This window comes from Hylobates moloch, unplaced genomic scaffold (genome assembly GCF_009828535.3).
Source record: "Hylobates moloch isolate HMO894 unplaced genomic scaffold, HMol_V3 SCAFFOLD_6, whole genome shotgun sequence".
Classification (NCBI taxonomy): Eukaryota; Metazoa; Chordata; class Mammalia; order Primates; family Hylobatidae; genus Hylobates; species Hylobates moloch.
In genome coordinates this window covers 151,080,645-151,098,551 of record NW_026652281.1, presented here as the reverse complement: position 1 = coordinate 151,098,551, position 17,907 = coordinate 151,080,645, and the positions used below count along the sequence as shown (strand labels likewise).

Here is a 17,907-nt window from a genome sequence, read left to right as displayed (position 1 = left end):
CACAACACCCCCCAACCCCCATCCATAGTTCTCCAGAATCTCCTGGGCAGAAGGCACTCCTCAACACTCAAGCACAAAGAGGATGTCACCGGTCAGTGCACTTCAGGAGCAGAAGGATCATGTTTGCCATAGTTAAGCATCCTCAGCCCATGGCCCTTCAAAAGCATCAAACATTTGTGCACTGAAAGCAAGCAAGAAATTTAAAAAGTTGATGCAGTCTAAAAGTCTGCAAGGGACCCCAAACCTCTACATTCCTCTTAAAAAACAGAAAAACAAAAAAGACAACAACCATAAAAGCTCAGTCCTGTCCTGTTCTCTTGCTCATCTTTCCTTTCAGAGGTCTTGCCCACAAGTCCACAGAAGTGTGAACCTAGAGAAAGGATAGGATGAAGGGAGGAAAACAGTATACTCTCCTCCCAAATTTCAAATCATAGCTGGTGTTTGGGTGCTTTAACTGGATCTCTTATTTTTCTATGTTACAGAAAGAGAAGATGAAGCCAATAGTGGTCCACCACTATTGGCAGCAGGTTGAGCAGTGAAACAGGCTGAGCAGGTACAACAGAAATGTGGGCCTTGCTTCAGTTTCTCACTACCCTTCTTTAAAAAAACGACTTGAAAAAAATTTTAATGTTTTCTCTTAAAGAGTCCTTCTAGAGACACATACTGAACCATTTACAGATGAAATAATATCATATGAAGCAACTGCTTCAAAATAATACAAATGGGGAGAGAGAGGGTTAAGGGTATAGATGAAATAGGATTGTCCAGGAGCTGATAATTGTTGAAGCCAGGTGACATGTACATGGGAGTTCACTACACTATTCTGTCTACCATGGAATATATTTAAATTTTTCCATAATAAAAATTTAAGAAGACATGGGTCACGGGGTGCTTTACAAACAGAGAAAAAAAAATATCACCAGTTGGTCACTTTCAGCAGTGTTCAAGAAAATCAGTGTGTCATCTACCTCAGTCCCACCATTATTTAAGTATAGTGACTTTAGGAATTGTATTTTATTTATTTAAAATTAAGTTCAGGCCAGGTGTGGTGGCTCACGCCTATAATCCCAGCACTTCCAGAGGCCAAAGCGAGCGGATCACCTGAGGTCAAGAGTTCGAGACCAGCCTGGCCAACATGGTGAACTAAAAAGTACAAAAATTAGATGGACCTGGTGGCACATGCCTGTAGTCCCAGCTGCTGGAGAGGCTGAGGCACGAGAATTGCTTAAACCCAGGAGGTGGTGGTTGCTGTGAACCAAGATCACGCTAATGCGCTCTAGTCTGGGCGACAGAATGAGACCTTGTCTCGAAAAATAAAATTAAGTTCAAATTATCACACACCAGTTATACATGGGTTTTCAGATTTTAAGAAATTGTGCTATACTTTGAATAAAACTTTGACTTAATATTTCTGTTTGATGACTTGCTTTCTTAAAACAATAGAATATTCTAGGACTCAAATATTAGACATATCTCATTTTATCCTCAAAAATGCCAGACAAAAGAAATGAGAAAATAAAGGACCCAGAAGGTGCTGTAGCTTGCCTAGGTCACATAGCCAATGAATAGCTGAGCCATATCTGGAACCCAGATCTGACTTCCATTAACCAAGATAGTTTTCTAATAACATTTTTTCAGAGTATATGAACATTCTGAGTCACGTTCTTATATTGAGTTTTATTTTTTTAAGGTCTCATAGACAATAAAATGGCAGCAACTATTTTACTGACTAATTACCATGATCCTATTGACTAGATGCATTCCTCAAGAATACCTGGAAGAACTATTATTTAAATTGTTACATGGTATTTTTAAATAAATATAGATTTAAAATATATAATACTGAGGAACTAATTATAACATTATAACTTAGTTTTGGTCTACCAAAAAATGATTGGAATATATCTGATAAATCTTCAGCAAATAGAAATTGCCCAACCAAAATACCCTACAATATAAAATGTGCTTGTACAGCTTAAAGCTTTGAACTTGAATAATTCCATTTGTAAACATGAATGAGCACCTATAGGTAGCTGATGGAGTTTTTCTTTGGCATGTAACGGGACCAGAATTCTGCTATCCAAGTTAAAGTTTGCCTTTTGTGGTACCATTTTGTCACAGAATGTAAATAAGCACATGTTATATATAAACATACAGGTAACTTATATTAGTGTGTATTTATAATTGATAATTACTTTTTCCAAATATTTTTCCAAAAAAATTATAAATAATTTTCTAAAAATTTAAAATTTCCAAATATAAGCATATATTTATAAACACATTAATGACTACGTTAATAAAAATGTTTGGAAATGCCATTTATACAATTTTTTGTTATAGCTAAAATTGAATCTGTTAGTTTGCCTTAATGATTAAACAACTTATAGATTAAAATGAAATGAAACTATTGGGCTAGTTGATAATTTGTTTATAATATTTAAGAGAAAAAAATACATGTTCAGTCTTACTCAAAGATTAGCACAGGTCAAAAATATATTACAAACCATGTTACTGATTCATTTTTTATGACAGTCCTGTGCTTAGTTCATAACATAGTAGGTGCTCCAATAAATGTGTGCTAAATACATTAAAATATTTTTTAAAAACTCTTGATTCCAGGATAAAAGCCAAACTATTCTCAATTTAAATCTATGGCACCCTTTCATATCTCTTACTGAAAAATCATAAATTCTCCATTAAAATGTAGTCTCCTTTAATGTATGCAAAAGCAATCACATGTTCTAAAGTTCTTAATAAAACAACTGTGGCCAAAATCTCTCAAAATACTGAAAGAAACAGGCTGTCAATGCTAATGAAAGTTTAAGCTTATATTTAATTAGAAAACTTCTCAAGAAAATTGATAATTCTGCTGAATATTTTATCTGTCTGGGGTTGCATCTATAGCTTATTCAATAAAGCATATACAGCAAGATAAGCATGACTAAAATATTTCACAGTAACACGAGCTATATTTGTAACTAATTTCATAACTTTATTCAATATTAGAAAGCCATATTTTAAATTTAAAAAGTTAATCAACCTAATATGGCCACATACATAAGGTGCCTCACATTACCCTTCACTGTTAGGTATTATTATATTTTTGAAAAAGTATTTTGTATTTTTTCTAGAGACGGGGTCTGACCATGTTGCCCAGGCCTGGTCTCAAATTCCTGGGCTCAAGTGATCCGCCCACCTCGGCCTCCCAAAGTGCTAGAATCACAGGTGTGAGCCACCATGCCCGGCCAGGTATTATTTTCTTGATACAGTATTTTCTTCTGGAATTTAAAAGATTTACTCAAGGTCACACTGCTCATTAGAGTTTAGAGACAAAATTTTTAAAGCTTTATATATGCATTTTATTTATTTTTCCAACAGCTTCATATAGTAAATAATTATATTCAAATTCAGAGTCAAACTTAAGTCTGAGTCCACAGCCTATGCTTCACTCTACATTTTCGGGCTCACAAAATAGCCTTTCTCAATAATTATTCACTTTTCACCTTCAGAAATTGATTGAAAATAGTATCAACACCTTTATCTTGCATCTACTAAGTATTTTTTGCAAACTTAAAGGTGGAACTCATTCTGTTTCAATAAGATAAAATGCGATGAGAAAAAAATGGATGGGAATCTCCAATAAATTTGAATTTTAAAAAATATATTGCTCTAAATTTATCATGGTAAAACATACTTTTAATTTCTGTAAGGCAACTTTGAACAATTAAACATAAAATAAAATGAATTTTGTCACAAAAAGTTAAAATGCTCACATTATAGGCTCTCTGCCTTAAAGAGAAACCATTATTCACATTATCTTATGTGAATAATGAGACCAAAAACTGAGGTACAATACAGCGCTGAAAAAAATATGACAGTGAATTATCAAGCTTATTTTCCTCCTAGCAAAATAGAGAAAAAGTCATAAGGAAAATAAACTGAGACTGTCAAATTCAAACCTAGGCACATGTTAATTTAAAAACTAGGTTCCCCATTTCTTTCTTATGAACACCAACAGGATGCCTTTCAAAAACTTAAACTCATGAGCTAAGTAGCATCTTTCTAGTTGCAACCAGCAACAACCACATTTACTAGGCTTGCGATAAACAGGTTTTTCCTGAAAGGTGTTGGAACAATGTGCTGATCATATTCCATGGCTTCTCTGAAGATAGAAAAAGAAAAAAACTCTACCCTGGAATTAGTTTTAATTTCATCAGAAAAGCTATCTAACCTAGTTAAAAAGCCTTCTACAAAGAGGAAGACTTTTCCAATATGTCAGTTCTGCTAGATCTAGAACCATCCGACTCATAATTTACAGTTAAAAAACTGGTTTCTCCCCTTCTAAGTCAAAGAAAATGTTTCCTATGCAAAGATCCCTCTTGGAACGATACTGTATTAAGAAACAAGAAAATGTAATGAGGTTGCCTATTAGACAATTTTAATAATCCACCATGACTTTCAGAACTGAAGCACCGCAGCAGTGTTCTGTTTGCAAATATAAGATGCAGTATATAATTTTGAGGATCCAGACACTTGTTTCCCTACCAAACAAGTTTTAGGATAGTCTTTGTGACATACAGATTTTGTCTTTTTCCTTCCTACCTGACTCTTAGCTAATGAAAGCGGCAACATAATTGAGCTGTAGTTAAGAGGGTGTCAGCACATACACTAAGTAATTCTCCTTTACTTTCCTGTAAGGACAGAAGATCCAGGCACCCCTCCAAAGAAATGCTATACTCAAATATAATTATTGGCAGGTGCCCCAATATATTATCTGCTTTGGATGTCAGAATTCTAAGATATGTTTGGTAAGACAGGATTTTTTTTTTCCTTACTGTAAGGGTCAAATCATGCCTGTAGTCACATGAATATGGACCTTCATTTTGAAATTGGGACAATAAAACCAAATGTCACAGGGCTGAGGAATCCTACATAGGAAGTGAAATAACATATTTGAAAGCACCTAGCCCAGTGCCTGGTATATAACATGCTCAAAATTTAAAACAAATCATTGACCAAAATATTATCTAAGTTTAACATTTAAAGTTGATAAACAAGTATACTCAATTATTTTCCCCTTTCAATACTCTATCTACAATCAGCCTTTGATCATCATGTATCACTAAAATTTTTCCTCTCATCTTACATGCGTCTGGGAGACACTCTCCCTTCCGGCCCCACCTGCACCCACTATCCCCCTGCCATATTATCATTATGTGAAGAGGCACTGTAGTATAATGATTAAGAGCCAAATCTTGTCTGTGACTAAAAATAATAATAATTTCTGCTTCATAGGATTGTTGAGTGAATTAAATGAATCAATACATGCAAAACATTTAGAACACAGGAGGCATGTTAGTTTTTTTTGTTTGTTTGTTTGTTTGTTTTTTTAAGTCGGAGTCTCACTCTGTCCCCCAGGTTAGGGTGCAGTGGCATGATCTCAGCTCACTGCAACCTCCGCCTCCTGGGATCAAGCAATTCTCCTGCCTCAGCCTCCGGAGTAGCTGGGATTACAGGCACCCACCACCACGCCCAGCTAATTTTTGTATTTTTAGTAGAGACAGGGTTTCGCCATGTTGGCCAAGCTGGTCTTGAACTCTTGACCTCAAGTGATCTGCCCACCTCAGCCTCCCAAAGTGCTGGGATTACAGGCGTGAGCTACCACACCCGGCCGCATGTTAGCTATTATTATTTGCATATTACTTTATCTGTGTCTAAAAACAGGATTTCAGTCAGGCACGGTGGCTCACACCTGCAATCTCAGCACTGCGAGTGGATTGCTTGAGCCCAGGAGTTTGAAACCAGCCTGGACAACATGGTGAAACACTGTCTCTACAAAAAAATACAAAAATTAGCTGGGCATAGTAGTGTGTGCCTGTAGTCCCAGCTACTGGGGAAGCTGAGGCGGGAGGATCTCTTGAGCCCAGGGAGGTTAAGGCTGCAGTGAGCTGTGATTATACCACTGCACTCCAGCCTGAGTGACAAAGCGAGATCCTGTCTCAAAACAAACAAACAAAATCAGGATTTGAGTGATGCCCTCTGAATTCATGTAATGAAGCTTTAAGCTAAGCAAAAATAACTTAGAAACACCTTTTAATATACAAAAATCCTCCAAATAAAATGTCTTCCCCTATCAGTTATTGGGGGGGAGGATTATGAATTTAAAAGGTTATTAATTTTAATTCATTATATGTACCCAAACCTGCAGTAAACAAATGTAAAAATCATTCTGGTTCATTTCAAATTAAAATAAACATTGCCTAGTATCAGTTACACTTCAGGTAAATTATTTCTTTTCAATACAACAATAACGTGCTGGCCTTTGATTGAATACCATTATTATAATGTACCCATGTAAGCACTATCCTTAATGTCTGTGGTAAGTTTCAAGATCTCTCTATCACACCTAAGGAATTCTTTTTATTCTTTTTTTTTCCCCTATGAGAAATATTGCAGAAGAAAGGAATTCTTTTTAATAGTAATTAAATTTAAGTGCTAATATCTATAAAATTTCTTTCCTAAAATTAATAGTGTTTAAGTTATAAAGTTTTTTTTGAGACTGGGGTCTCACTGTGTTGCCCAGGTTGGTCCCAAACTCCTGGGCTCATGCAATCCTCCTGCCTCAGCCTCCCAAGTAGCTGGGATTACAGACACGTGCCTGCAAGTTATAAATTTAAATAAGACAAATTTAACCAAGTTACTTATACCAACTTAAAATGATACTTTTTCTCAAAAATAACTAATTCACAAGAATTATTGGTTTTTAAAAAGCAAAAAGAACTGTATCCATTTAAGTAAGAATCACAGTGGTCAGTTTACTTACTTCTTTAGACTTTTTCAAAACCCAATTAGGAGTTTCTTGTCATAGAGATTTTTTTCAAATCATTTATTCTCTTGTGACTTTCAAATCACCCCACTGCTAGCTCTCTCTCCTCATATATGTGTGCGTGCACTCTCTCTCTCTCTCTCTCTCTCTCTCACACACACACACACACACACACACACACACACACACACAGAGCTACAAATGGTGGGGATGGGGAGCAGAATTAACAGTTTACTTTTGAATCTTACCATATTTGAAAGTTAGGTACACTGACCCATCCTTTTCCCATAATCAATATAAAAGACAGCAGTTCTAAGGGAAGAGTTGGTTTCTAACAATATATTTTAGTATCAATCTTAGTCTAACTATTATTTCATAAATCAACTTAATCTCCAAAGAAACTGTTCAAAAAGATTTCACACATAACACACATTCTATTAGCCCAATAGGAAAAAAATATTAATGTGCATATATGTATATTTTATTCATTGTCTGAACTTTTCATTTTTCCTAAAGCAATCTTAACAAAAGTCAGTAAGCTGAGAATGGGAACCAAACCGTGAGGCCACATAAATTCACCGTGTCAGCATATAGCAGCAAAATAAGAAAAAAAGGTGTATTTAGTTCTGAGCCAAATCTTAATCCAGTTAAAATGTACTGAATGTTAACTTACATTTTTTTAAATTAGCAATATAAGAATAATTCATAAAACTTATCTTTGCATTAAATTTTCTTTAAATTTATGTTCAAAGGAATATCAAAGGCAACTTTTTAAAAATAGACTTCATGGGATTGTCAATGTCTTAAACAGCCTTTTTACTTGACCACTAAAGCACAGTAATTGGTCTTTGGTTTTAACAACCGAAACCCTTTAAAGCAAATGCCAACAGTTTTTTGATAGGCAAAAAAAAAAAAAAAAAAAATCATTTTTAGAAGTCGAAAACTAAATATATCCACATATTTTAAGATGCACTGCACCTGAATCCTTAGGGAAAGAATGACATAGGGTTCTCTTAGCAAACTTCCCCTCCCTCTCAGTCAATTACTAATTAAAACAAATAATTCTGCTAGGGCTAACATCGTATTTGGGAACAGTGCAATGATTCTATAATCTGTTTTAGCCTTTGCAGAAATATTTCTAAAGTAACCCTCTAGCTGTAGCACATGTGTATGTGCACACATGTATGTATACATATTTTCAATCCTTGGGGTTTTTTGTTTAACTTAGAATTTGTACTCTGACCAGCTGTGTACCCTTGGCTAAGTTATTATATATTTCTCACATTCAATTTCTGCATCTGTAAAATGAGGATAATAACAGAACTCACCTTGTGAGGTTGTTGGGAAAACTAGATTGAATGCTAGATTCTTACCCCTTATAAATTTCCTAAACACATATAATCATACCCTCAAAGTATACACATTTAGTGGAGCATCTGACGTTCAACCACCTATGAAATTCCCTTTATCTAGTTCATATCAACGTAACTTGCTGCTCATTAATTCAAAAACATCAATGACTCTTGCCAGAATAAAGATATTCTGGTAGCAAGAAAGACAAATGATCTTTGCCTGGATCTATTTTTAGGAATGGTTTAATTATCTACACCTCCAATGTTAACATTGGAAAATAAACAAATGGGTGAAAGGCATAAAGAGTCACTCTGAGATGAACAGTTTCACAGTGTTCAAAAATAAATGGGGATGAAGAAAACATTTAGATCATTTCTCTCACTAGATACTCCTTACTGATGAAAGGTAGGCCAAAATTTGCAGAGGTTTAAGAGGAATTGCCAAATCCATCAATTCAGGCTGTTCAGACCTACAAGGTTCAGAGAGTTTCCAGGTTTAAAATGCAACCAACCACTGAGAAAACTGTAATTCAATAGCTGGTTTTCAGTGAATCACTACCTTGAAGTGTCAAAAGAAATTTGTTTAGTTATATAGTTACTTCAGAAAACATTCATTAGTTTCTGCAATGAAATATATTTATATCTATATATTATTTATTCTCATCTAAATAAGTAGGGAAAAAACTGACCCTGATTCTCACGTCAGGCAAGAAAGGTATTATAGTTAATAATTACTACATCCCCAGCTACCAGGTATTCATAATTATCTATGACAAGATTAAGGCTACAATTTAGAAAACTGCCAAAGAAACAGCTGAATATTTTGTTCCAATTACACTCCTGCTAAAATCAAGTCTGGTTATTGATTCATTTTCTATCTAAGAAAAGCTCTGATGTGAATACGGGCACTTCAAACTCTAGTTACATAGATATTACACCATGCTATTTCCTTATTCATCCTAATCTATTAATGGAACATAATCTTACCGGAAAAGGAAAAATGTTGTCAGCCCTGTTCAAGCTATCTTCCATCCAGGATTTAGGTGCAAAGGCAGAGCTGGGGCGAGCATACTTCTGGAGCTGAATATGATTGCTTGCAAAATTTTTCTTCAAAGGCGAGATGGAGTTCAGGGGCGTTATTCCACCATTCAGCCCTCTGCGGTGATCTCGGCCTTGGGAACCTCCCCAGCCACCATATCCACCACCGCCCGGGCTCCAGGAAGAGGAGGGTGTTGGTGACGGACTCTGGTAGCTGCTCCACGGAGAGGGCGGTTTGTTAAGATTATTCGCCAAATGAGGCAGCTGGTTAAAAGCAGCATTTCTATGTGTGAAGGGTGGGGGATGGGGACTGGCAGGAGACCTCCTTTGCTGCTGATGCTGGCTGTGATGATGCTGGAAATGAGGGTGATGTGGGTGGTGCTGTGAGAGAGGCCCGATCTGAGGAGAGAAGCTGCCTCCAAAGCCAGGGCTGACATGATGGGGAAAATTTTGAAACAACAGAGCACCGTTATTAGCCGAAGCAGCAGGGACCCCTCCCTGGTGAAAGAAACTTGCATCTTCATTGATTATTGTAGAGGAGGAAGGCGCTATCGCTGCTGACCAGTTACTGAAACCAGTAAGAGACGATGCACTAGATGTCAAGGGTTGGGTTGAAGTACCTAGCCCAGTGGCTTCTTGATAATCAAACCCTGTCAACACTGGAGATTCGATTCTTATTTTCTCCTTCCCATTGCCATTTTCCGAAGAATTGTCCCCTTGATTTTCTTCTGATTTTGCCTTCTCTGTTTCAGGCAGTATTCCAGCTTCCTGACCTGGACTTGGGGAAAGCTGCTGCTTTTCCAAGGGGTCTTGCTGTTCCTGTTGCTGACTTTTTGCTTTTTCTGACCCCAAGATCTCATCCTGAATGTTATGGGTAGCTGGAGCAGGAAAAAGCCAAGCTGACCCAGCACTGCTGCCATTGGCAGCTGTGTTATTATTTATAAAAGCAGCAGGGCTGGGGGTGGCATTTTGGTGATGGTGTGGAGGCTGCAGATGTGGATGGAATCTGACTGGAAAAGCAGATTTATTCCCAGTATTGCTTTGCACTAGCACTCCAAACCCGTAATCCCCCATTTATTATTTTTAGGAGCAGAATCTCACAATAAAAAATGACAACCTGATGTCTCACGCCTTTTTTTCCTCTACCCCAAATTTAAGTTGTTTGCTTGCTTGCTTGAAATGTCTTATATATAGCTAGCTCAAAGATCGCAGCTTATCACCTTAAATTGTTCTGATTTGGAATTCTGGTCTCTGAAAGAAAAAAACAACTCTTAAAAAAATCTCTTAAAACATTGACATGGATCCAATTGGGCTTATTTTTAGGAGGGAATAAAAATGAAGAGGGTAAAAATCAAGTCTTTGGTTAGTAAAATAGGCGCTTTCTTTTTCCAAAGGAAAATGTACATGAATGACAAAAACAGAGCTTCTCAAGCATCTATGGATGTAGAAGAATAAGCCTTGCGCGGAATAAAAATATAGATATATATAATTTAACAATCACATATGGTTTTCCTCAGCAGTTTAGATTCACTCACATAAAAATTAGAATAGGGCTAAGAGGGGAATACGTTCTTTTCTTGGCAGCTTGGTTAAAAAAAATCAGGAATAATTTAAGAACATTATATATTATATATTTATATATATAGATTATATTAGGTTATCTGGGGTGGGAAGTGAATTCCTGGTTTCGGGAGAGCAAATCAGCATTGACTAATGGAAAGATGATTGCAGGGAGGTTTCTGCTGTTCCTGGTCCTGTTTTCTGCTCTTTCGCAGGGTGCAGTTTTGGCCTCTGGGGCTGTTCCTGAGGCTCCGGGTGCAGATCTTGCTGCGGTCGCTGTTCCTGGGCTCCCCGCGGCTTCCTCTCCCCCATGAAAGGGGTTGGAAACACCCGTTTCTCCCTCTTGGGGGGGTCGCGATCAGGAGGGATTAGCGAGACTCGACGAGGGTGAGCGGGCGGCCCGGGGGTGCAGGGACCGAGGGGGCGACCTGGAAGGTCCTGCGGTTTCTGCCTCTTCCCCTCTCTGCGGCTCCGGGGTTTTTTTCCCTCATGGGACCCAGGGGCGGTTTGTTCAGTTCCCTCAGTTCGATTCTCCGCAGAGAGGGAAAAAAGACGAAAAGAAGGAAAAACCCACTACCGTAGTTATTTTAAAGGAGAAGGGCCTCCCCCCTCGGCTTTCTCTCTCTTTTCCCCCAGAATTTTTTTTTAAACTATAATTTAGAAGGCTTTTGTTTCTCCTCACGGTTGCTGGGCCGTCGCCGCCGTCGCCGCTTTACCCTGGTCCCGCAGTCCCCGCTGTCGTTGTTGAGGACTCCTCCTGGTTCTTCTTTTGCTTTCCTTCTTCCTCCTCTGCTGTCGCCGCTGCTGCCGCCGCCGCCGCCGCCACCGCCTCCCGGTGCCCGGGTCCCGCAGCCGCGGCTGAGTCCTTCTCCTCAGGACCGAGCCGAGTGAAATGACAACCAGCTGGAAAGACCCAGAGACACTTCCGGTTCGAAGAGGGAGGGGTGGGGTAGCACTCATGCCCCACCTACCTGCCGGAAGACCAATCATCTGTTAGAACTCAGACGAGACCACGCCCCCTCGCTTCAGCGCTCCTCCCAGGAAGGTCGAAAAGTTACCTCCAGAGACGCCTCTTCCGTCTGCACCTCCCCTAGTGAGGCCAGGCGCCTGGAACCCGCTTCCCCCACCCAGAGTGAGCGCAGCAGGTCGCCATCTTTTGTGTGGGCAAAGGACTCCTTTGATATTTCTCTTCCCTAACTGGGCTTTGCAGGAGGAGCAATAGGGACGTGTCAAGGAGAACGGATTCCTCGCTCACGAAGGCATACGGTCAAGGTGTTGGAGATCGAAGTGGCGGCCCGTGAAACCGCGGATGAATGAGAAGAGTGCCCACAGTAAAGGTGGTGCTCCAAGCATCACGTGCTCTGGCCCGAGCTCCGCCCCAGAGGGATCTGGAAGGGGAGGCGGGTCTTCCCAGCAGCTGTGCGGTGCCTAGAACTGCGTTTGCCCTTGCCCAGAATGTAGACCTCAGGAGGGACTCTCCCCTAATCTTCCATTCACTCACCCGCACCTCCCACTCTCCCATTTTGCTAGGCTCGCATCTGGTGCAGTCTCCCAGGCACAGAGATACAGCTGAGGCGTCTGTGGCTAAGCCCCCGTATCATCCCGATCTAGTACACTTTACACGCAATACCAGAGGGAAAATTCCAAAACTAAAATTTTATCTTCACCCTCACATGCTCTGATTTCTTCTATGGTTGCCCATTATTTCGAAGATAAAGGCCAAACTTGTTAGTCTGGTATTCAAGCCTTTCTACCTAATGGGTGGTATATCTTAGTGCCTCATCCCCCTCCAAACACACTCTCAATGCCTTTTTACATGTCCTTTCCACTCTTCTCCTTTGGTAAATTCCTATTGATTTTTAGGAATCAGTTCAAAAGCCACCAACAGTATCTTCTGAATTCTCTCTTACAAGCGTCCACGGCCCTGTGTACATCTCGTGCTTGTTTCTCATACTATATTGTGATGGTTTATGTCTTCCAGACCTGTGCTGGACAGTGGGCTCTTTCAGGAGCAGACATTGTAGATAGGAGACATCAGTGAATGAATCCTGAAAACGTGAATGAACAAACAAGCAACAATGAAGTCTTCCCTGAGTGACAGCCCCCCAACCCACCGCCACCTTTTCCACCCATCACCCACCCCCCACCCCTCACTCCTGTTTCCAAGTCTGAATTAATTATTTCTTTCCTTTTGCCATTTGGTTTGGAGCTCACATATCAGACTTTTCATTATTAGTTTGCTACTCAAGGGCTTTAATGTCTTGTTTATCTTTGTACATTCCCAACGCTATGACCACCGTCAGGGCTTAGGATAATGCTTTGCTCTCAGCACAGCTTTAAAGATGTTAAATAAGTGAGTATTTTCCTTTAGCAGGAAGAAAAATGAACAAAGAAATCAGGGTAGAGCCAGAAGTAACTGGCAAAACTAGAGGGAAAAAAAAGATACCAAGATTAATGAAGAATAGTGTGAACAAAGGTGGCTTCCATTTCATTTCCATAGCCTTCCTCTAATGGTCTCAACTTCTGCCTCAGTCTGTCAATCCTCCATCACTTCCGTGTAGAACACCTGAGGGCCTTCAATCGGTGATTTTATTCTCTTTCATTGTGCCATGAGCATGAGTCTTGCCTCTGTAACTCTACTATGAATTCTTTGAGCGTAGAGATTGGGTCTTACCTGCTGTTTATTCCCTACAACTGGACATGCCTGGAAACTTAGCTGGTTCCATCAGGTGTCTTTTCCAGCAGAATGGTTTCCTTGTCTGGTCCTCTCTCTAATGTCTTGTAGATTCCTCTCTTAATTACTGCTGGTTGTCAGTGGGTTAGTTTCTTAGGGGCAGAGGTTGTGTCTGATTTATCTTTATGTCCCCAGTGGCCAGAAGAGGGTCTGGCACAGAGCAGACTCAAAATACCTTTATTGAACGAACAAATGAATGTTCCATGCCCAGAAGATGGTTTAGGGTCCCTCAGAGCTACTAATTATCAGTGGCTAAAACGGCAGCCATGACTTGGAAAAAAGAGCACCTTTGGAACCAAACAGCCCTGAATTTGAATCCCAGCTCTGCTGCTTCCTAGCTGTGCAGAACTGGGCATCACCTCTATAAGCCCTTGGTTCCTCCTAGATAAAATGTGAATGATATTTCCTCTCTTGCTAAGTTTGTAAATTACATGGGATACATGTGAAGTGCTGGACTCCTAAAAAGTTTTATTAGTCCATTTTCACACTGCTATAAACAAATGCCCAAGACTGGGTAATTTATAAAGGAAAGAGGTTTAATTGACTCACAGTTCCACGTGACTGGGGAAGCCTCAGGAAACTTACAATCATGCCGGAAGGCGAAGGGGAAGCAAGCACTTTCTTCACAAGGCGGCAGGAGAGACAAGAGTGAAAGAACTGTCAAACACTTAAAAAACCATCAGATCTCATGATAACTCACTATCAGGAGAATAGCATGGGGAAACTGCCCCCTTGATCCAATCACCTCCGTCTACACATAGGGATTACAATTTGAGATAAGATTTGGGTGGGGACACAGAGCCAAACCATATCAGAGGTGATCAACAATGTCACTTCCTTTGTAACACATTAAATGCAGGGAATTCCTTCACAAGTGTCTTTTGCCTAGAAGCAGCTGCGTGCACAAGGGAATCCAGGAACTTGTCTTGGTTGATAAAAGGTGGAGACGCCCAGGGCCACAGTCAGGTGCTGCCAAGTCAAGCTAATCTTTTAAGGCTAAGTCAGGTGTGGGCAGTAAATTGGGATGGTTTGGAGCCAGGATGATCACTAAGACATCAGACTCTTGCTTAGGGACTAGAAGTATGGAAGAAGGAAGGGGGAAATCTATTATTTTCTTTTTTTTTTTTTTTTTTGCATCAGTTGCCTACTCAGGAACCCAGGATACCCAGAGCCCAGGGCTGCGCTCCTTGAAAACATTCTGGCCTCAGAAACGTCCCATGGTAACCATGACAACAATTCAGCACCTCCATTTAGGATCTCCAAAAGGATCTACAGATGTAGGTGAGTGCTGGCTTGAGCACTCTGCTGGCAGAAGAGAGCCTTTTTCATGAAGTGTGCTCACCAGAAAGTTTTTGGGTTGTAGGGAAAGCAAGTTCTGCCCAAACATTAAGGTGCTACTAGTTAAAAATATATATATATTAAAAAGCTCCATCCCTGTCTAGTACGATGAGGGCTAACACACCTTCAGAGAAGTTGTAGGCTGGGGAATGCCTGTAACCTGCTAGCTACTGCCTAGCCCCCTCTGGGGTTTGAGGTCAACCACACCCAGAACCTAGAGCCTTCCAGGAAGCAGGGCATTAATATCTCCTTCACCAGCCTCTTTTAAAGCTTGGCAAGCAGTATAAATCTCACTCCATAATCACACAAGGTGAACTCTGCCCCAATCCAGCTCTAATATCTCCCACCACTTTCCTTGAAGCATACATTGTCAGCCTTCTCCCAATAGCCCACACCTGAGCTCCCCAGAGGCCTGTCTAATGACCAACAATCAGGACCACTACCCAAGGCTGCCCTGGTTGTGCACTGTGCAACTTCATAAGGCACCACAGACTAGTATGTGAATGCATCCAATGGAGTTGTACAAGGCAGCGGCCCTGTTTCAGTTCTTTTTTCTAAGACACAGGGGCACATTATACAAATATGACACACATACAAAAAAAGCTCATTACATGAGCCATGCTTATTGCCTGCAGAAATATTTAAAGCACTTGATCCTTTTAGAGTTAGCAGCCCAGGAACTTTCTGTAATTGAATTGAAGGACACTGTGTCCTTGGTATTGGTTTTGGTTAGTGAGCTGTAGCGAGAAGACAAGTCTGGACAAGTATATGGTCCAGGCCTCCAAGAGATTAATACCCAGCAGTTACTTTGCCTGGCAACGTTAATAAGCATTCTGATGTAGTGGTGGAATATATGTTTTAATGAAACTAAAAAATAATAATAATAATATTCAAAGGCAGGGACTGTGAAGGTAGGGGAAGAAAGAAAGGTGAAATTACCTTTGGAATATCCTCTTCTCCAAGAGTACCTGGAAGCTCACTACCATAAGGCAAGCTTGATAGAAACAAAACCAAGTCGTGAAAGCAGGTTTCATTAAACCCCACTTCTGATCTTCACTCTCTTTCAGTATTGGAAAGTATGCATGTTTACTTAGAAAGAACCAATTTTTTTTTTTTAAACTAATGCTGGGTCATGTTTTCTTCTTTTATTGGTTGTTTTGCAACCTGTTCAAGCCCTCTGCATTTTAAACATGATTTTCTTCCTGCCTTCCCATTTGCGGTATTATCATTAACGTAGAGTGGATAGTTAACAAGCCATTTTGATAGTGAGTGGTGAAGCCAATCCCTCCAGTGCATTGTTATTGAATAAATGGTTTGGAAAGGTCCAGGACACAGATATGCTTCACTTGAAATTGTCGTATCCTGGCAAAGATTTAGGTGAGCTAGAACAGGGGATTGACCTTCCAAATTGTGCCATGCATCACTTCGGGATGAGTTGGATTCTTTTGTGGCTGCAGTCACCTGTGTGGCCAGGCGGCTGACCTAGATTACCCTTTGCTGTTTTGATTGGACACACTTCGCTTCATCTATCAAAACTGGCCATGCTGCTGAACAGCTGCCCTGTAACACTTTGTGGCTAGGCTGGAGGATTTTCACCTGCAATGCTGGGAAAAAAGTAACTTTTCAGAGGTTGCAGGGAAGCTGCAGGGTCCAGAGGTCGGAGAGCTGGGAGTCAGGGATCAAAATTCTAGCCCCAACATGGCCATAAGCTCACAGGCACTGGTCCAATTTGTCTGATGATTTCCTTATGGGCAGAATTTGAACTACAAAGAGTTTCAATTCCGAACCCTTAAGCAAAAAAAATGCAAAGAAAGTCATCAATATGTGTAAAAACGAAAAACAAAATAATCTTTTTAATATCCAAATTTCTTACTCCCTTGTTCTTGGAGTATATATATATTACTATAAAACAATCATATGAGTTAATTCCTAGGCACCCAACCTCAAACTTTAGAGTTCATCAGTTCCCAAGGGAGGTCATCAAGTGCAGATTCCTAGGCCCTGCCCCCAAATATTCTGATTTGGCTTTCTCATAGTATTTTTTAATAAAAGTATAAGGTACAAGGGATTTTCTAGTAATAATGTAGGAGCAGAGAAAGTCAAAAATAAAAATGGCTAGAATAAAATAGTTCCTTTCTCACATAAAAGAAGTTTAGAAGAGTTAACATAGAGCTAGTGTGTGGTTTCAATGAGTCATCAGAAATCCAGCTTCCTTCTAACTCATTGCTCTTCTCTCCTCCAAGTGTGATTTCTCCCTCATGATACAAGATGGCTGATCAAGCTCCAGCCATCATGTCTGCATTCCAGACCAAAGGACAGAGAAAAGATGAAAAAGGACAGAACTCTTCTCTTTGAGGAAACTTTTCAGATGACACACACATTACTTCCATTCTCTGCACATTGTTCATAATTTAGTCACATACCTCGTGGCTAAAGAGATTGGAAAGTATGGTCTTTATTCTGGACTCCCAAGTACTTGGTTAAAAATTGGGGTTCTATTACTAAAGAAGAAGGGGGAGATGGTAATTTAGGGGTGAAGTACTGAGACCCAGTGAGGTTTGGTGACTTACTGGAGATCTTATAGCCTAGTCAATCCTTCATTTTGCAACTGAGGAAACTGAGGCCCAAGGAAAGGCCTTGTCTAAAATAATCCACATTTTTTTGTCCAGGTATCTTGACTCAGAATTCTGTCTCCTGCCCAGTGGTCCTTGAATTTTATCATGCATCAGAATCACCTAGAGAACTAGTTAAACCAGACTAGAATTTCTCATTCAATAAGTATGGGTGGTGCCAAGAATTTGCATTTCTAGCAATTTGCCAGGCTATGCTGATGGTTTGGTGAGCACACCTTGAGAACCAGTGGTCTACAGCACCATCTGGGCTTAATGAGAGGCTGTCAATTCAATGTGGCCAACTGCACCCATCACCCTCCCTCCAGCCCTAGTCCTCCTCCCATTTTCTCTAGCTCATTTAATGGTGCCATGATTCATTCTTTCGGTTACCTAAGCCAAACTTTGGAATCATCCCAAACTCCTCCCTCTCCCTCTCCATCCTTTTAT

At 40.0% G+C, this 17,907-nt stretch overlaps 1 protein-coding gene across 4 annotated transcripts in view; it reads right to left on the bottom strand.

Moving 5' to 3' along the window:
* Positions 1–11,692, bottom strand: part of CPEB4 (cytoplasmic polyadenylation element binding protein 4) — a 74,308-nt gene extending 62,616 nt beyond the window's left edge. For 2 of the 4 annotated variants that reach the window (XM_032158651.2, XM_032158652.2), the window contains exon 1: positions 9,166–11,692. In XM_032158651.2, the coding sequence (XP_032014542.1) occupies positions 9,166–10,290 (1,125 nt within the window). In that variant the 5' untranslated portion in view covers positions 10,291–11,692. The remainder of the gene's footprint in view (positions 1–9,165) is intronic. The other 2 variants (XM_032158653.2, XM_032158654.2) reach the window with 1 other exon arrangement.
* Positions 11,693–17,907: the final 6,215 nt, after the last annotated feature.